Here is a 20,219-nt window from a genome sequence, read left to right as displayed (position 1 = left end):
CGCTACACACAATCACTCAGATAGAGGTGACCACGCTACACCACAATCACTCAGATAGAGGTGACCACGCTACACCACAATCACTCAGATAGAGGTGACCACGCTACACCACAATCACTCAGATAGATGACCACGCTACACCACAATCACTCAGAGAGGTGACCACGCTACACCACAATCACTCAGAGAGGTGACCACGCTACACCACAATCACTCAGATAGAGGTGACCACGCTACACCACAATCACTCAGAGAGGTGACCACGCTACACCACGATCACTCAGATAGAGGTGACCATGCTACACCACAACACTCAGAGAGGTGACCACGCTACACCACAATCACTCAGATAGAGGTGACCACGCTACACCACAATCACTCAGAGAGGTGACCACGCTACACCACGATCACTCAGATAGAGGTGACCACGCTACACCACAATCACTCAGATAGAGATGACCACGCTACACCACAATCACTCAGATAGAGGTGACCACGCTACACCACGATCACTCAGATAGAGGTGACCACGCTACACCACGATCACTCAGATAGAGGTGACCACGCTACACCACAATCACTCAGATAGAGGTGACCACGCTACACCACAATCACTCAGAGAGGTGACCACGTACTACCACAATCACTCATAGAGGTGACCACGCTACACCACAATCACTCAGAGAGGTGACCACGCTACACCACGATCACTCAGAGGGTGACCAGGCTACACCACAATCACTCAGAGAGGTGACCACGCTACACCACAATCACTCAGATAGAGGTGACCAGGCTACACCACAATCACTCAGATAGAGGTGACCACGCTACACCACGATCACTCAGAGAGGTGACCACGCTACACCACAATCACTCAGAGAGGTGACCACGCTACACCACAATCACTCAGAGAGGTGACCACGCTACACCACAATCACTCAGATAGAGGTGACCACGCTACACCACAATCACTCATAGAGGTGACCACGCTACACCACAATCACTCAGAGAGGTGACCACGCTACACCACGATCACTCATAGAGGTGACCACGCTACACCACAATCACTCAGATAGAGGTGACCACGCTACACCACAATCACTCATAGAGGTGACCACGCTACACCACGATCACTCAGAGAGGTGACCACGCTACACCACGATCACTCATAGAGGTGACCACGCTACACCACAATCACTCAGAGAGGTGACCACGCTACACCACGATCACTCAGATAGAGGTGACCACGCTAAACCACGATCACTCATAGAGGTGACCACGCTACACCACAATCACTCAGATAGAGGTGACCACGCTACACCACAATCACTCAGAGAGGTGACCACGCTACACACACAATCACTCATATAGAGGTGACAACGCTACACCACAATCACTCAGATAGAGGTGACCACGCTACACCACAATCACTCAGATAGAGGTGACCACGCTACACCACAATCAATCATAGAGGTGACCACGCTACACCACGATCACTCAGATAGAGGTGACCACGCTACACCACAATCACTCATAGAGGTGACCACGCTACACCACAATCACTCAGATAGAGGTGACCACGCTACACCACAATCACTCATAGAGGTGACCACGCTACACCACAATCACTCAGATAGAGGTGACCACGCTACACCACAATCACTCAGAGAGGTGACCAGGCTACACCACGATCACTCATAGAGGTGACCACGCTACACCACGATCACTCATAGAGGTGACCACGCTACACCACAATCACTCATAGAGGTGACCACGCTACACCACAATCACTCAGATAGAGGTGACCACGCTACACCACGATCACTCAGATAGAGGTGACCACGCTACACCACGATCACTCAGATAGAGGTGACCACGCTACACCACGATCACTCAGATAGAGGTGACCACGCTACACCACGATCACTCAGATAGAGGTGACCACGCTACACCACAATCACTCATATAGAGGTGACCACGCTACACCACGATCACTCAGATAGAGGTGACCACGCTACACCACGATCACTCAGATAGAGGTGACCACGCTACACCACAATCACTCAGAGAGGGACCACGCTACACCACGATACTCAGATAGAGGTGACCACGCTACACCACAATCACTCAGAGAGGTGACCCCGCTACACCACGATCACTCAGATAGAGGAAACCCGATCACTCAAGATAGAGTGACCACGCTACCACCCCGATCACTCAGATAGAGGGTGACCACGCTACACCACGATCACTCAATAGAGGTGACCACGCTACACACAGTCACTCAGATAGATGTGACCACGCTACACCACGATCATCAGATAGAGGTGACCACGCTACACCACAATCACTCAGAGAGGTGACCACGCTACACCACGATCACTCAGAGAGGTGACCACGCTACACCACAATCACTCAGAGAGGTGACCACGCTACACCACAATCACTCAGAGAGGTGACCACGCTACACCACAATCACTCAGAGAGGTGACCACGCTACACCACATCACTCAGAGAGGTGACCACGCTACACCACAATCACTCAGAGAGGTGACCACGCTACACCACGATCACTCAGATAGAGGTGACCACGCTACCACAATCACTCAGATAGAGGTGACCACGCTACACCACAATCACTCAGAGAGGTGACCACGCTACAACACAATCACTCAGAGAGGTGACCACGCTACACCACAATCAATCAGAGAGGTGACCACGCTACACCACAATCACTCAGAGAGGTGACCACGCTACACCACAATCACTCATAGAGGTGACCACGCTACACCACAATCACTCAGATAGAGGTGACCCGCTACACCACAATCACTCAGAGAGGTGACCACGCTACACCACGATCACTCAGATAGAGGTGACCACGCTACACCACAATCACTCATAGAGGTGACCACGCTACACCACGATCACTCAGATAGAGGTGACCACGCTACACCACAATCACTCAGATAGAGGTGACCACGCTACACCCACAATCACTCAGAGAGGTGACCACGCTACACCACGATCACTCAGATAGAGGTGACCACGCTACACCACGATCACTCAGATAGAGATGACCACGCTACACCCACGATCACTCAGATAGAGGTGACCACGCTACACCACAATCACTCAGATAGGTGACCACGCTACACCACAATCACTCATAGAGGTGACCACGCTACACCACAATCACTCAGATAGAGGTGACCCACGCTACACCACAATCACTCAGAGAGGTGACCACGCTACACCACAATCACTCAGAGAGGTGACCACGCTACACCACAATCACTCAGATAGAGGTGACCACGCTACACCACAATCACTCAGAGAGGTGACCACGCTACACCACAATCACTCATAGAGGTGACCACGCTACACCACAATCACTCAGAGAGGTGACCACGCTACACCACAATCACTCAGAGAGGTGACCACGCTACACCACAATCACTCAGATAGAGGTGACCACGCTACACCACAATCACTCATAGAGGTGACCACGCTACACCACAATCACTCAGAGAGGTGACCACGCTACACCACAATCACTCAGAGAGGTGACCACGCTACACCCACAATCACTCAGAGAGGTGACCACGCTACACCACAATAACTCAGATAGAGGTGACCACGCTACACCACGATCACTCAGAGAGGTGACCACGCTACACCACAATCACTCATAGAGGTGACCACGCTACACCACGATCACTCAGAGAGGTGACCACGCTACACCACAATCACTCAGATAGGTGACCACGCTACACCACGATCACTCAGATAGAGGTGACCACGCTACACCACGATCACTCAGATAGAGGTGACCACGCTACACCACAATCACTCAGATAGAGGTGACCACGCTACACCACAATCACTCAGATAGAGGTGACCACGCTACACCACAATAACTCAGATAGAGGTGACCACGCTACACCACAATCACTCAGAGAGGTGACCACGCTACACCACAATCACTCATAGAGGTGACCACGCTACACCACGATCACTCAGATAGGTGACCACGCTACACCACAATCACTCAGATAGGTGACCACGCTACACCACGATCACTCAGATAGAGGTGACCACGCTACACCACGATCACCCAGTTAGAGGTGACCACGCTACACCACAATCACTCAGATAGAGGTGACCACGCTACACTACAATCAGTCAGATAGAGGTGACCACGCTACACCACAATCACTCAGAGAGGTGACCACGCTACACCACAATCACTCAGATAGAGGTGACCACGCTACACCACAATCACTCAGATAGGTGACCACGCTACACCACAATCACTCAGATAGGTGACCACGCTACACCACAATCACTCATAGAGGTGACCACGCTACACCACGATCACTCAGAGAGGTGACCACGCTACACCACAATCACTCAGAGAGGTGACCACGCTACACCACAATCACTCAGAGAGGTGACCACGCTACACCACAATCACTCAGATAGAGGTGACCACGCTACACCACAATCACTCAGATAGAGGTGACCACGCTACACCACAATCACTCAGAGAGGTGACCACGCTACACCACGATCACTCAGATAGAGGTGACCACGCTACACCACAATCACTCAGATAGAGGTGACCACGCTACACCACAATCACTCAGATAGGTGACCACGCTACACCACAATCACTCAGAGAGGTGACCAAGCTACACCACAATCACTCAGAGAGGTGACCACGCTACACCACAATCACTCAGAGAGGTGACCACGCTACACCACAATCACTCATAGAGGTGACCACGCTACACCACGATCACTCAGATAGAGGTGACCACGCTACACCACAATCACTCAGAGAGGTGACCACGCTACACCACAATCACTCATAGAGGTGACCACGCTACACCACGATCACTCAGATAGAGGTGACCACGCTACACCACAATCACTCATAGAGGTGACCACGCTACACCACAATCACTCATAGAGGTGACCACGCTACACCACGATCACTCAGATAGAGGTGACCACGCTACACCACAATCACTCAGAGAGGTGACCACGCTACACCACGATCACTCAGATAGAGGTGACCACGCTACACCACAATCACTCAGATAGAGGTGACCACGCTACACCACGATCACTCAGATAGAGGTGACCACGCTACACCACAATCACTCAGATAGAGGTGACCACGCTACACCACGATCACTCAGAGAGGTGACCAGGCTACACCACGATCACTCAGAGAGGTGACCACGCTACACCACAATCACTCAGATAGAGGTGACCACGCTACACCACGATCACTCAGAGAGGTGACCAGGCTACACCACGATCACTCAGAGAGGTGACCACGCTACACCACGATCACTCAGAGAGGTGACCACGCTACACCACAATCACTCAGATAGAGGTGACCAGGCTACACCACAATCACTCAGAGAGGTGACCACGCTACACCACGATCACTCAGATAGAGGTGACCATGCTACACCACAATCACTCAGATAGAGGTGACCAGGCTACACCACAATCACTCAGATAGAGGTGACCACGCTACACCACAATCACTCAGAGAGGTGACCACGCTACACCACAATCACTCAGAGAGGTGACCAGGCTACACCACGATCACTCAGATAGAGGTGACCACGCTACACCACAATCACTCAGAGAGGTGACCACGCTACACCACGATCACTCAGATAGAGGTGACCACGCTACACCACAATCACTCAGATAGAGGTGACCACGCTACACCACGATCACTCAGAGAGGTGACCAGGCTACACCACGATCACTCAGAGAGGTGACCACGCTACACCACAATCACTCAGATAGAGGTGACCACGCTACACCACGATCACTCAGAGAGGTGACCAGGCTACACCACGATCACTCAGAGAGGTGACCACGCTACACCACGATCACTCAGAGAGGTGACCACGCTACACCACAATCACTCAGATAGAGGTGACCAGGCTTACACCACAATCACTCAGAAGAGGTGACCACGCTACACCACGATCACTCAGATAGAGGTGACCATGCTACACCACAATCACTCAGATAGAGGTGACCAGGCTACACCACAATCACTCAGATAGAGGTGACCACGCTACACCCACAATCACTCAGAGAGGTGACCACGCTACACCACAATCACTCAGAGAGGTGACCAGGCTACACCACGATCACTCAGATAGAGGTGACCACGCTACACCACAATCACTCAGAGAGGTGACCAGGCTACACCACAATCACTCATAGAGGTGACCACGCTACACCACGATCACTCAGATAGAGGTGACCACGCTACACCACAATCACTCAGATAGAGGTGACCACGCTACACCACAATCACTCAGAGAGGTGACCACGCTACACCACAATCACTCAGATAGAGGTGACCACGCTACACCACGATCACTCAGAGAGGTGACCACACTACACCACGATCACTCATAGAGGTGACCACGCTACACCACAATCACTCAGATAGAGGTGACCACGCTACACCACAATCACTCAGAGAGGTGACCACGCTACACCACGATCACTCAGATAGAGGTGACCACGCTACACCACAATCACTCAGAGAGGTAACCAGGCTACACCACAATCACTCATAGAGGTGACCACGCTACACCACGATCACTCAGATAGAGGTGACCACGCTACACCACAATCACTCAGATAGAGGTGACCACGCTTACACCACAATCACTCATAGAGGTGACCCACGCTACACCCACAATCACTCAGATAGAGGTGACCACGCTACACCACAATCACTCAGAGAGGTGACCACGCTACACCACGATCACTCAGATAGAGGTGACCCACGCTACACCACAATCACTCAGAGAGGTGACCACGCTACACCACAATCACTCAGATAGAGGTGACCACGCTACACCACAATCACTCAGATAGAGGTGACCACGCTACACCACAATCACTCAGAGAGGTGACCACGCTACACCACGATCACTCAGATAGAGGTGACCACGCTACACCACAATCACTCAGAGAGGTGACCACGCTACACCACGATCACTCAGAGAGGTGACCACGCTACACCACAATCACTCATAGAGGTGACCACGCTACACCACAATCACTCAGAGAGGTGACCACGCTACACCACAATCACTCATAGAGGTGACCACGCTACACCACGATCACTCAGATAGAGGTGACCACGCACCACAATCACTCAGAGAGGTGACCACGCTACACCACAATCACTCAGAGAGGTGACCACGCTACACCACAATCACTCAGATAGAGGTGACCACGCTACACCACAATCACTCAGATAGGTGACCACGCTACACCACAATCACTCAGATAGAGGTGACCACGCTACACCACAATCACTCAGAGAGGTGACCACGCTACACCACAATCACTCATAGAGGTGACCACGCTACACCACAATCACTCAGAGAGGTGACCACGCTACACCACGATCACTCATAGAGGTGACCACGCTACACCACGATCACTCAGATAGGTGACCACGCTACACCACGATCACTCAGAGAGGTGACCACGCTACACCACGATCACTCAGAGAGGTGACCACGCTACACCACAATCACTCAGAGAGGTGACCACGCTACACCACGATCACTCAGATAGAGGTGACCACGCTACACCACGATCACTCAGATAGAGGTGACCACGCTACACCACGATCACTCAGATAGAGGTGACCACGCTACACCACGATCACTCAGATAGAGGTGACCACGCTACACCACAATCACTCAGAGAGGTGACCACGCTACACCACAATCACTCAGAGGTGACCACGCTACACCACAATCACTCAGATAGAGGTGACCACGCTACACCACAATCCCTCAGATAGAGGTGACCACGCTACACCACGATCACTCAGATAGAGGTGACCACGCTACACCACGATCACTCAGAGAGGTGACCACGCTACACCACAATCACTCAGATAGAGGTGACCACGCTACACCACAATCACTCAGAGAGGTGGACCACGCTACACCACAATCACTCAGATAGAGGTGACCACGCTACACCACAATCACTCAGATAGAGGTGACCACGCTACACCACAATCACTCATAGAGGTGACCAGGCTACACCACAATCACTCAGATAGAGGTGACCACGCTACACCACGATCACTCATAGAGGTGACCACGCTACACCACAATCACTCAGATAGGTGACCACGCTACACCACAATCACTCAGATAGAGGTGACCACGCTACACCACAACTACTCAGAGAGGTGGACACCAATCATTCAGATAGAGGTGACCACGCTACACCACAATCACTCAGAGAGGTGACCACGCTACACCACGATCACTCAGATAGGTGACCACGCTACACCACGATCACTCAGAGAGGTGACCACGCTACACCACAATCACTCAGATAGAGGTGACCACGCTACACCACAATCACTCAGATAGAGGTGACCACGCTACACCACGATCACTCAGATAGAGGTGTCCACGCTACACCACAATCACAAGGACCTGTTTGGGGTTTGGAGCAGGACACTTCAGAGACATGTCCTTAGTAACAGCTGGAAGAGAGGGGGGGGGGGGGGTGGGGCTACAAGGATCTGTTTGGGGTTTGAAGCAAAAAAAGCCAGGGCAAAGTTCCTGACGCTATTTTTTATATTTGAATAATGAAAATGTCTGCAGGTGGTGTTCAGGTACGCTCTGGCTCTGTTCAAATACAAAGAGGAGGACATCCTGAAGATCCAGGACGGAGTGGAGATCCACCAGTACCTGCGCTTCTTCACTAAGACCATCACCGACGGCAGGTAGAGAGACTTCCTGTTTATCAACTACTTCCTGTGTATCAAATACTTCCTGTTTATCAACTACTTCCTGTGTACTGCTTCCTGTTTATAAACGACTTCCTGTTTGCTGCGTCCTGTGTGCAGGCGGCTGACCAGCATAGCGTTCAGCGACATGAACCCGTTCCCCGGCCGGCTGCTGAGGAACCGGAGGGTTCTCCATCTGCAGCGTCTCCAGGCGGAGCTGCAGGACCTGGAGGACCAGCAGGAAGAGTTCCTGACGGAGAACCTAACAGAGATCCTGACGGAGAACCGGAGGGACGACAAGGAGCTGGATGTCAGCGAGGACGAACTCTGAGTCATGGAGTTCTTTAACTTTGAGAGACTTTCAGGGGAAATCTCTCAATGACCAGTGTTAGCACGTAGCTAACACATGCTATCAAAGGAAACCTGTCGTGCAAAATCCACTTTTCCATGTCTTTTATACATAAACATGTGAATATATATATATATACATATATATATATATTATATATATATATTCCTAATGGCCTCGGCCCCTTAGTTCCAGTGAAGAGATTCTTAATGCTTCATCTTACCAAGTCATTTTGGACAATTCTCTGCTTCTATCTTAGTGGAGACGAATAGACTTCAAGATGGCGGAGTGAGAAGCAGCAACGTTGCAGGCTCGTAAAAAAAGTTTAGATTTGAGTCCTTGACTGCAAAACCAACAGGCAATAGCTTATTCATGATACACTTTAAGTTATTATAGAAGCTTAAATAGTCACATTTTACTTTAACTCTTCAGTTACCAACACTTTTGACATAAAGTGCCTGCTAGCATGACCGACCACGATTACAACTTAAAAGTTCTCCATGAGGCATGTGACGACTCGGATATTGAGGACATGGAAGCGGAAAACTCTAAGGGACACAAACAAATTGGGACCACACACCAACTAAAGGACCGAATCCAAAGAAATCAAAGGTTCATGGCGAAACACAAATGGCAGAGGATAGCAGCAGCACCATTCTCCAGGCGATTCAAATCTTTCCGGAAAAAAGGATGAACAGACAGAGCTGTTAAAAAAGTTTAAAAAACGCATTGAAGCAAACACTGACGCAGCTAAAGAAAATAAGAAAGACATTTCTGCTCTTCAGAAAAAGTTTGATGATCTTCTGAAAGATAACACTTTACTACGTAAGTGTGGCGAGGAGCAAGCCCGCTACAAACGGAGGTGGAATCTGAGGACGAATGGTCTGCCTGAAAAAGAAGGAGAAAACACAAGAGAAGCTGTGATCGGGATAATCACAAGAGTTGTTCCGCTGTCTGTGGAAAAGCTGCGTGACTCAGTAGACACTGTCCATCGGCTGGGTATGAAGGGTAATGCAGCTACTTCCAACAACACACCGAGGTCAAGCATCATTCAGTTCGGGATGAGGACTGTTCGTGACGAGATCTGGAAAAAGTCCAAAGATGCGAGAGTCTGCTGCGAGATGCACATTCGTTTCAAAGAGGATTTCTCCAAGGAGGACCGGGAGGCTCGCTCCAAGCTGTGGCCACTGGTTCAAGAAGCCAGGAGAAAGGGGAAGAGAGCTTTTCTGAAGGAAGGCTTCGCGCTGATTGACAACAAAAGAGTGGACCCGGAATAACGTGAAAAACACGGCAGTAATGAACTGGAGGGACAGGGAGCAGGTGTCCTCAGTAGGTATGCTGAAGTTCTCAGTTTGAGTGTTTATTTATTTTAGGATTGGACTTGTCTCAGGTTATATTCAAAATGTTGTGAGCTATTGCACTAAATATGTTTGTTAAGGGCTACGTTACTCACTTCTGCGCATCGATATATCGCATTTTCTCAAGGTTTCTATCTTTGCTCTTTCAATGTTATCGTTCATATCCTTAAATGCTAGGGGGCTAAAAAACAATGTGAAACGGAAGGCAATTTTTCTTTTTTGTAAAGAACAAAAGGCAAATTGTGTTTTTCTGCAAGAAACTCATTCTGCAGAGGCAGATACTACGTTCTGGAAAGTACAATGGGGAGACAACATGTTTTTCAGCCATGGAACATCACATTCGGCTGGAGTGATGATTTTATTTAACAGGTTACCTGGAAATATAATTGACCACAGGAGTGATACAAACGGTCATTGGCTAATGGTTGTGACTGATGTTAATGGGACTAACTAACTAGTGTGTGTTTATGGATATAACAGAAAGATTAAAAACAATCATTTTCTTTCAATCTTGTGCCAAAAATGAGAGGAATGGAAAGTACTTTATATGACTGATAAGATTATAATCGGAGGGGATTTTAATGTAGTTCCTGATGAGTGGTTAGATCGTCTATCTTTAAGGGGACATTGTCATCATTTTAATGATTCTATTATTCACTTGGCCTCTAAACGTAATTTAACTGATGTTTGGAGAATAAATAATCCCTCAAAGTCACAATATACCTGGTTTAACTCTTCTGTAGGAGCCAAAACGTTGATTTATTATTTGTATTATTTAATCATTTAATGTATGTAATGGAGTATAATTGATTGGTGTCAAGTGATCATGATCCGCAGCCACGGCTGGGCGGAGCGGCTGATTGGTGCTGCGATTGCCTCAGCTGGTTAAAAGAGTCCTGCTGATGATACTCTGTGTTCTAGTTTGGTTGTGAAGCCACACGGTTTTTTGACCGCTGCATTGCACTGCAGAGAAGGATAACTTGGAAATAAATATACCAAAAGAAAGGTGACTCTGAGTGATGTGTGAGCGCGTCGGCCAGGCGCTAAAACCAAAGAACAAAAGGAGCTTAAGAAAGGTGGAAAGAAGGCTCTTTTATCTTCTAACAATGGTCAGTGTTCTAGTCTCGATTATTGGTTCATCTCTACTAGTTTAACTTAATGTCTCAAAGTGTGACATTTCAGCATCACCTCTAACTGATCACTGTGTCATCTCTTTGTCCTTTTTACTATGCAACTTCAGTCCCAATCTTAAACCTATATGGAAATTCAATAATAGTCTTTTGGAGAATGCAGATTTTTGTAAACAGATCAAACAACTGATAAAAGAAACTCTGGCTTTGGATATGTCATCTCTCAGTAAATGGGAATGTTTTTTTTCAAAAGCATCAGGGTTATCTCTTAATTTTTCAAAATGTGAATGACTCCCTATCCATTCATGTGATGATTCCATTATTGTCTCTCTTAGAGTACCTGAAGTGAAATATTTAGGAATAACATTATCTCAAAATGATATCAGGAAGAAGGAGAAGATCTTAATATTTGTAACCGTATCACAGATATGAAGAAATCTTTCAGTCGTTGGTAAACCAGAGATCTTACTATAGTTCTTCGTACTAAAGCAGAAGGTATATCTAAACGTATTTATCCATGCCACTCATGTTTTGTCTCTTCGGCCAATATTAAAAAAAACAACTCAATTATTTTCGAATTCTTGTGGAGACATACAACTCACTACATTAAAAAGTCACAGCTTGTTAAAGAATATGATAAAGGCGGAATTAAAGCTTTAGACTTTGAATCGATGATTGGAACAATTAAAATAAAATGGTTGAAAGCTTTTTTGTCTCAGCCAGAGTCCATGTGGTTCCAGATTTAAACATCTAGGAGGGTTTGATTTTCTTTTAAAAGGTTAATAAGATTCCGACCCAATGTTCATAAGCAGATACTTCATTATTGGAAAATGATATTTACCCACCATCGTTCTCCTCATGGATCTACGTTATGGAACAATAGAGTGATTATTATAAACAGAAAATTCTTGTTTAGGAGTGATTGGCATGAGATGGGTATTTAGTTTGTTAGTGATTTACTAGATTGCAATGAACTGCTAGATGTTTTGGCTTTTTCAACGAAATACAATATAACGTGTATAAAGATTATAACAACATCTGTAAAGCAATTCCTGTACCACTTATTGAAATGATTCATAATACTTTACTCAAATGTTGTATCAGTTTGACCTAGTTTGGAATGTATTGGCGATACTCTGAAGAATAACAAATCTATTAATGCTTCTTTGAAATCCCACATTTTGAACAGAGGCTTATTTCCACAAGGGACCGATTTAGGCACTTTATCTGTAATGGAAAAAGCGCTATCTTATTTTATAAAATGGCCTATTTCTCCTAAAGCAAAAGAAACTCATTTTTAAATTGTTCATAAAATCTACCCGGTTTCTACTTTTTTAAATTCAAGATTTAAATGTGAAGTGGAACCATGTTCCTTTTGTCATTTACCTGATGAATCGTTGGAACATTTATTTTTCTCATGCCCTTTTTCTGAATAGTTTTGGTCGAATGTGAGAGATTGGTTGTTACTTAAATTAACAAACATTCCGGCCTTCAAAATATATCACATTTTATATTATATTGATCATTTGGATTCTCCCATTTCTGATTTGGTAAATATAAATTATTATTTTGGGTAAATACCATTTACATTGTAGTAATGGAGGCAAGCCCTCCTTTCCCTGTTTCATGAATGAGTTCTTTTTTCTGTCCCTTAGGAAAATACAATCTTGTAAATGTCTATAAAGATTTGCAATGACTTTTCCAAATGTTAGTGTTTTAAGTAAGCTTAATGTCTCTCAAATGTTATTGTTTTAAGTAAGCTTAATGCCTCTCAAATGTTAGTGTTTTAAGTAAGCTTAATGTCTCTCAAATGTTATTGTTTTAAGTAAGCTTAATGCTCTCAAATGTTAGTGGTTTTAAGTAAGCTTAATGTCTCTCAATGTTAGTTTTTAAGGAAGCTTTGTCTCTCAATGTATTGTTTTAAGTAAGCTTATGCCTTAATTAGGTTTGCCTTTCTTAAAATGTTAGTGTTTTAAGTAACTCATGCTCAAAGGTTGTGTTTTAGTAAGCTCAAGGTCTCTCAAATGTTAGTGTTTTAAGTAAGCTCAATGTCCTCTCAAATGTTAGTGTTTTAAGTAAGCTCATGCCTCTCAAATGTTAGTGTTTTAAGTAAGCTCAATGTCTCTCAAATGTTAGTGTTTTAAGTAAGCTTAATGTCTCTCAAATGTTAGTGTTTTAAGTAAGCTCAATGTCTCTCAAATGTTAGTGTTTTAAGTAAGCTCAATGCCTCTCAAATGTTAGTGTTTTAAGTAAGCTCAATGCCTCTCAAATGTTAGTGTTTTAAGTAAGCTCAATGTCTCTCAAATGTTAGTGTTTTAAGTAAGCTCAATGTCTCTCAAATGTTAGTGTTTTAAGTAAGCTCAATGTCTCTCAAATGTTAGTGTTTTAAGTAAGCTCAATGTCTCTCAAATGTTAGTGTTTTAAGTAAGCTTAATGTCTCTCAAATGTTAGTGTTTTTAAGTAAGCTAATGTCTCTCAAATGTTAGTGTTTTTAAGTAAGCTCAATGTCTCTCAAATGTTAGTGTTTTAAGTAAGCTCAATGCCTCTCAAATGTTAGTGTTTTAAGTAAGCTCAATGTCTCTCAAATGTTAGTGTTTTAAGTAAGCTCAATGCCTCTCAAATGTTAGTGTTTTAAGTAAGCTTAATGTCTCTCAAATGTTAGTGTTTTAAGTAAGCTCAATGTCTCTCAAATGTTAGTGTTTTAAGTGAGCTCAATGTCTCTCAAATGTTAGTGTTTTAAGTAAGCTCAATGTCTTCCTCAAATGTTCGTGTTTTAAGTAAGTCAATGTCTCCTCAATGTTTAGTTGTTTTAAGTAAGCTCAATTGTCTCTCAAATGTTAGTGTTTTAAGTAAGCTTCAATGTCCTCTCAATGTTAGTGTTTTACGTAAGCTCCAATGTCTCTCAAATGTTAGTGTTTTAGTAAGCTTCAATGCCTTCTCAAATTAGTGTTTAAGTGAGCTCAAGTCTCTAGTTAACGTGAGCCTCAATGTCTCTCAAATGTTAGTGTTTTTTAAGGTAAGGCTCAATGCCTCTCCTCAAATGTTAGTGTTTTAAGTAAGCTTACTGTCTCTCAATGTTAGTTGTTTTAAGGTAAGCTTCATTGTCCTCTCCAAATGTTAGTTGTTTTAAGTAAGCCTTCATGTCTCTCAAATGTTAGTGTTTTAAGTAAGCTCAATGTCTCTCAAATGTTAGTGTTTTAAGTAAGCTTAATGTCTCTCCAAATGTTTAGTGTTTTTAAGTAGATCCAATGTCTCTCAATGTTAGTGTTTAAGTAAGCCAATTCTCAAATGTTAGTGTTTTAAGTAAGCTTAATGTCTCTCAAATGTTAGTGTTTTAAGTGAGCTTAATGTCTCTCAAATGTTAGTGTTTTAAGTAAGCTCAATGCCTCTCAAATGTTAGTGTTTTAAGTAAGCTTAATGTCTCTCAAATGTTAGTGTTTTAAGTAAGCTCAATGTCTCTCAAATGTTATTGTTTTAAGTAAGCTTAATGTCTCTCAAATGTTAGTGTTTTAAGTAAGCTTAATGCCTCTCAAATGTTAGTGTTTTAAGTAAGCTTAATGTCTCTCAAATGTTAGTGTTTTAAGTAAGCTTAATGCCTCTCAAATGTTAGTGTTTTAAGTAAGCTTAATGTCTCTCAAATGTTAGTGTTTTAAGTAAGCTTAATGTCTCTCAAATGTTAGTGTTTTAAGTAAGCTCAATGTCTCTCAAATGTTAGTGTTTTAAGTAAGCTTAATGTCTCTCAAATGTTATTGTTTTAAGTAAGCTTAAATGTCTCAAATGTTAGTGTTTTAAGTAAGCTCAATGCCTCAATGTCTCTCAAATGTTAGTGTTTTAAGTAAGCTCAATGCCTCTCAAATGTTAGTGTTTTAAGTAAGCTCAATGTTCTCAAATGTTAGTGTTTTAAGTAAGCTTAAGTCTCTCAAATGTTAGGGTTTAAGTAAGCTTAATGTCTCTCAAATGTTAGTGTTTTAAGTAAGCTCAATGTCTCTCAAATGTTAGTGTTTTAAGTAAGCTCAATGTCTCTCAAATGTTATTGTTTTAAGTAAGCTTAATGTCTCTCAATGTTAGTGTTTAAGAAGCTTAATGTCTCTCAAATGTTAGTGTTGTTTTAAGTAAGCTCAATGCCTCTCAAATGTTAGGTTTTAAGTAAGCTCGGTCTCTCAAATGTTAGTGTTTAAGTAAGTCAATTTGCCTCTCAAATGTTAGTGTTTTAAGTAAGCTTAATGTCTCTAAATGTTAGTGTTTTAAGTAAGCTCAATGTCTCTCAAATGTTAGTGTTTAAGTAAGCTTAATGTCTCTCAATGTTAGTGTTTTAAGTAAGCTTAATGCCTCTCAAATGTTAGTGTTTTAAGTAAGCTCAATGCCTCTCAAATGTTAGTGTTTTAAGTAAGCTTAATGCCTCTCAAATGTTAGTGTTTAAGTAAGCTCAATGCCTCTCAAATGTTAGTGTTTTAAGTAAGCTCAATGTCTCTCAAATGTTAGTGTTTTAAGTAAGCTCAATGCCTCTCAAATGTTAGTGTTTTAAGTAAGCTCAATGTCTCTCAAATGTTAGTGTTTTAAGTAAGCTCAATGTCTCTCAAATGTTAGTGTTTTAAGTAAGCTCAATGTCTCAAATGTTAGTGTTTTAAGTAAGCTCAATGCCTCTCAAATGTTAGTGTTTTAAGTAAGCTCAATGTCTCTCAAATGTTAGTGTTTTAAGTAAGCTCAATGCCTCTCAAATGTTAGTGTTTTAAGTAAGCTCAATGCCTCTCAAATGTTAGTGTTTTAAGTAAGCTCAATGTCTCTCAAATGTTAGTGTTTTAAGTAAGCTCAATGCCTCTCAAATGTTAGTGTTTTAAGTAAGATCAATGTCTCTCAAATGTTAGTGTTTTAAGTAAGCTCAATGCCTCTCAAATGTTAGTGTTTTAAGTAAGCTTAATGTCTCTCAAATGTTAGTGTTTTAAGTAAGCTTAATGTCTCTCAAATGTTAGTGTTTTAAGTAAGCTTAATGCCTCTCAAATGTTAGTGTTTTAAGTAAGCTTAATGTCTCTCAAATGTTAGTGTTTTAAGTAAGCTCAATGCCTCTCAAATGTTAGTGTTTAAGTGAGCTCAATGTCTCTCAAATGTTAGTGTTTTAAGTAAGCTTAATGCCTCTCAAATGTTAGTGTTTTAAGTAAGCTCAATGTCTCTCAAATGTTAGTGTTTAAGTAAGCTCAATGCCTCTCAAATGTTAGTGTTTTAAGTAAGCTCAATGCCTCTCAAATGTTAGTGTTTTAAGTAAGCTCAATGTCTCTCAAATGTTAGTGTTTTAAGTAAGCTTAATGCCTCTCAAATGTTAGTGTTTTAAGTAAGCTCAATGTCTCTCAAATGTTAGTGTTTTAAGTAAGCTCAATGTCTCAAATGTTAGTGTTTAAGTAAGCTTAATGTCTCTCAAATGTTAGTGTTTTAAGTAAGCTCAATGCCTCTCAAATGTTAGTGTTTTAAGTAAGCTTCAATGTCTCTCAAAGTTTAGTGTTTTAAGTAAGCTTAATGCTCTCAAATGTAGTGTTTTAAGTAAGCTAATGCCTCTCAAATGTTAGTGTTTAAGTAAGCTCAATGTCTCTCAAATGTTAGTGTTTTAAAGTAAGCTCAATGCCTCTCAAATGTTAGTGTTTTAAGTAAGTCAATGTCTCTCAAATGTTAGTGTTTTAAGTAAGCTCAATGTCTCTCAAATGTTAGTGTTTTAAGTAAGCTCAATGTCTCTCAAAATGTTAGTGTTTTAAGTAAGCTCAATGTCTCTCAAATGTTAGTGTTTAAGTAAGCTCAATGTCTCTCAAATGTTAGTGTTTTAAGTAAGCTCAATGTCTCTCAAATGTTAGTGTTTTAAGTAAGCTCAATGCCTCTCAAATGTTAGTGTTTTAAGTAAGCTCAATGTCTCTCAAATGTTAGTGTTTAAGTAAGCTCAATGTCTCTCAAATGTTAGTGTTTAAGTAAGCTCAATGTCTCTCAAATGTTAGTGTTTTAAGTAAGCTTAATGTCTCTCAAATGTTAGTGTTTTAAGTAAGCTCAATGCCTCTCAAAGGGTTAGTGTTTTAAGTAAGCTAATTGCACTCTCAAATGTTTAGTGTTTTAAGTAAGCTCAATGTCTCTCAAATGTTAGTGTTTTAAGTAAGCTTAATGCCTCTCAAATGTTAGTGTTTTAAGTAAGCTCAATGTCTCTCAAATGTTAGTGTTTTAAGTAAGCTTAATGTCTCTCAAATGTTAGTGTTTTAAGTAAGCTCAATGCCTCTCAAATGTTAGTGTTTTAAGTAAGCTCAATGCCTCTCAAATGTTAGTGTTTTAAGTAAGCTCAATGTCTCTCAAATGTTAGTGTTTTAAGTAAGCTCAATGTCTCTCAAATGTTAGTGTTTTAAGTAAGCTTAATGTCTCTCAAATGTTAGTGTTTTAAGTAAGCTCAATGCCTCTCAAATGTTAGTGTTTAAGTAAGCTCAATGCCTCTCAAATGTTAGTGTTTTAAGTAAGCTCAATGCCTCTCAAATGTTAGTGTTTAAGTAAGCTTAATGTCTCTCAAATGTTAGTGTTTTAAGAAGCTTCAATGTCTCTCAAATGTTAGTGTTTTAAGTAAGCTAATCTCAAATGTTAGTTTTTAAGTAAGCTCAATGTCTCTCAAATGTTAGTGTTTTAAGTAAGCTCAATGTCTCTCAAATGTTAGTGTTTTAAGTAAGCTTAATGTCTCTCAAATGTTAGTGTTTAAGTAAGCTCAATGTCTCTCAAATGTTAGTGTTTTAAGTAAGCTCAATGTCTCTCAAATGTTAGTGTTTAAGTAAGCTCAATGTCTCTCAAATGTTAGTGTTTTAAGTAAGCTCAATGTCTCTCAAATGTTAGTGTTTAAGTAAGCTCAATGTCTCTCAAATGTTAGTGTTTTAAGTAAGCTCAATGCCTCTCAATGTTAGTGTTTTAAGTAAGCTCAATGTCTCTCAAATGTTAGTGTTTTAAGTAAGCTCAATGCCTCTCAAATGTTAGTGTTTTAAGTAAGCTTAATGTCTCTCAAATGTTTTAGTTGTTAAGTAGCTCAATGTCTCTCAAATGTTAGTGTTTTAAGTAAGCTTAATGCATCTAAAATGTTAGTGTTTTAAGTAAGCTCAATGTCTCTCAAATGTTAGTGTTTTAAGTAAGCTCAATGTCTCTCAAATGTTAGTGTTTTAAGTTAATCTCAATGTCTCCAAATGTTAGTGTTTTAAGTAAGCTAAGTCTCTCAAATGTTAGTGTTTTAAGTAAGCAATGTCTCTCAAATGTTAGTGTTTTAAGTAAGCTCAATGTCTCTCAAATGTTAGTGTTTAAGTGAAGCTCAATGTCTCTCAAATGTTAGTGTTTTAAGTAAGCTCAATGTCTCTCAAATGTTATTGTTTTAAGTGAGCTCAATGTCTCTCAAATGTTAGTGTTTTAAGTAAGCTCAATGTCTCTCAAATGTTAGTGTTTTAAGTAAGCTCAATGTCTCTCAAATGTTAGTGTTTTAAGTAAGCTAATGTCTCTCAAATGTTAGTGTTTTAAGTAAGCTCAATGCCTCTCAAATGTTAGTGTTTAAGTAAGCTTAATGTCTCTCAAATGTTAGTGTTTTAAGTGAGCTCAATGTCTCTCAAAGTTAGTGTTTTAAGTAAGCTCAATGCCTCTAAAATGTTAGTGTTTTAAGTAAGCTCAATGTCTCTCAAATGTTAGTGTTTTAAGTAAGTCAATGTCTCTAAATGTTAGTGTTTTAAGTAAGCTCAATGCTCTTCAAATGTTAGTGTTTTAAGTAAGCTTAATGTCTCTCAAATGTTAGTGTTTTAAGTAAGCTCAATGCCTCTCAAATGTTAGAGTTTTTTAAGTAAGCTCAATGCCTTCAAATGTTAGGTTTTAAGTAAGCTCAATGTCTCAAATGTTAGTGTTTTAAGTAAGCTCAATCTCTCAAATGTTAGTGTTTTAAGTAAGCTCAATGCCTCTCAAATGTTAGTGTTTTAAGTAAGCTCAATGCCTCTCAAATGTTAGTGTTTTAAGTAAGCTCAATGTCTCTCAAATGTTAGTGTTTTAAGTAAGCTCAATGTCTCTCAAATGTTAGTGTTTTAAGTCAGCTCAATGTCTCTCAAATGTTAGTGTTTTAAGTAAGCTCAATGCCTCTCAAATGTTAGTGTTTTAAGTAAGCTCAATGTCTCTCAAATGTTAGTGTTTTTAAGTAAGCTTAATGTCTCTCAAATGTTAGTGTTTTAAGTAAGCTCAATGCCTCTCAAATGTTAGTGTTTTAAGTAAGCTCAATGCCTCTCAAATGTTAGTGTTTTAAGTAAGCTCAATGCCTCTCAAATGTTAGTGTTTTAAGTAAGCTCAATGCCTCTCAAATGTTAGTGTTTTAAGTAAGCTCAATGTCTCTCAAATGTTAGTGTTTTAAGTAAGCTTAATGCCTCTCAAATGTTAGTGTTTTAAGTAAGCTCAAATGTCTCTCAAATGTTAGTGTTTTAAGTAAGCTCAATGTCTCTCAAATGTTAGTGTTTTAAGTAAGCTCAATGCCTCTCAAATGTTAGTGTTTTAAGTAAGCTCAATGTCTCTCAAATGTTAGTGTTTTAAGTAAGCTC

General features: G+C 42.0%; 1 protein-coding gene across 4 annotated transcripts in view; it reads left to right on the top strand.

Moving 5' to 3' along the window:
• Positions 1–11,533, top strand: part of LOC117535584 (TBC1 domain family member 2A-like) — a 30,300-nt gene extending 18,767 nt beyond the window's left edge. For all 4 annotated transcript variants that reach the window (XM_034200105.1, XM_034200103.1, XM_034200102.1 and 1 more), the window contains 2 exons: positions 8,697–8,818; positions 8,942–11,533. In XM_034200105.1, the coding sequence (XP_034055996.1) occupies positions 8,697–8,818; positions 8,942–9,152 (333 nt within the window). In that variant the 3' untranslated portion in view covers positions 9,153–11,533. The remainder of the gene's footprint in view (positions 1–8,696; positions 8,819–8,941) is intronic.
• The last annotated feature ends 8,686 nt before the right edge of the window (positions 11,534–20,219 follow it).

Source organism: Gymnodraco acuticeps, unplaced genomic scaffold (assembly GCF_902827175.1).
Source record: "Gymnodraco acuticeps unplaced genomic scaffold, fGymAcu1.1, whole genome shotgun sequence".
In the NCBI taxonomy this organism is placed as follows: domain Eukaryota; kingdom Metazoa; phylum Chordata; class Actinopteri; order Perciformes; family Bathydraconidae; genus Gymnodraco; species Gymnodraco acuticeps.
The sequence above is the reverse complement of the archived record's forward strand: the minus strand, read 5'-3'. Positions and strand labels throughout refer to the sequence as shown.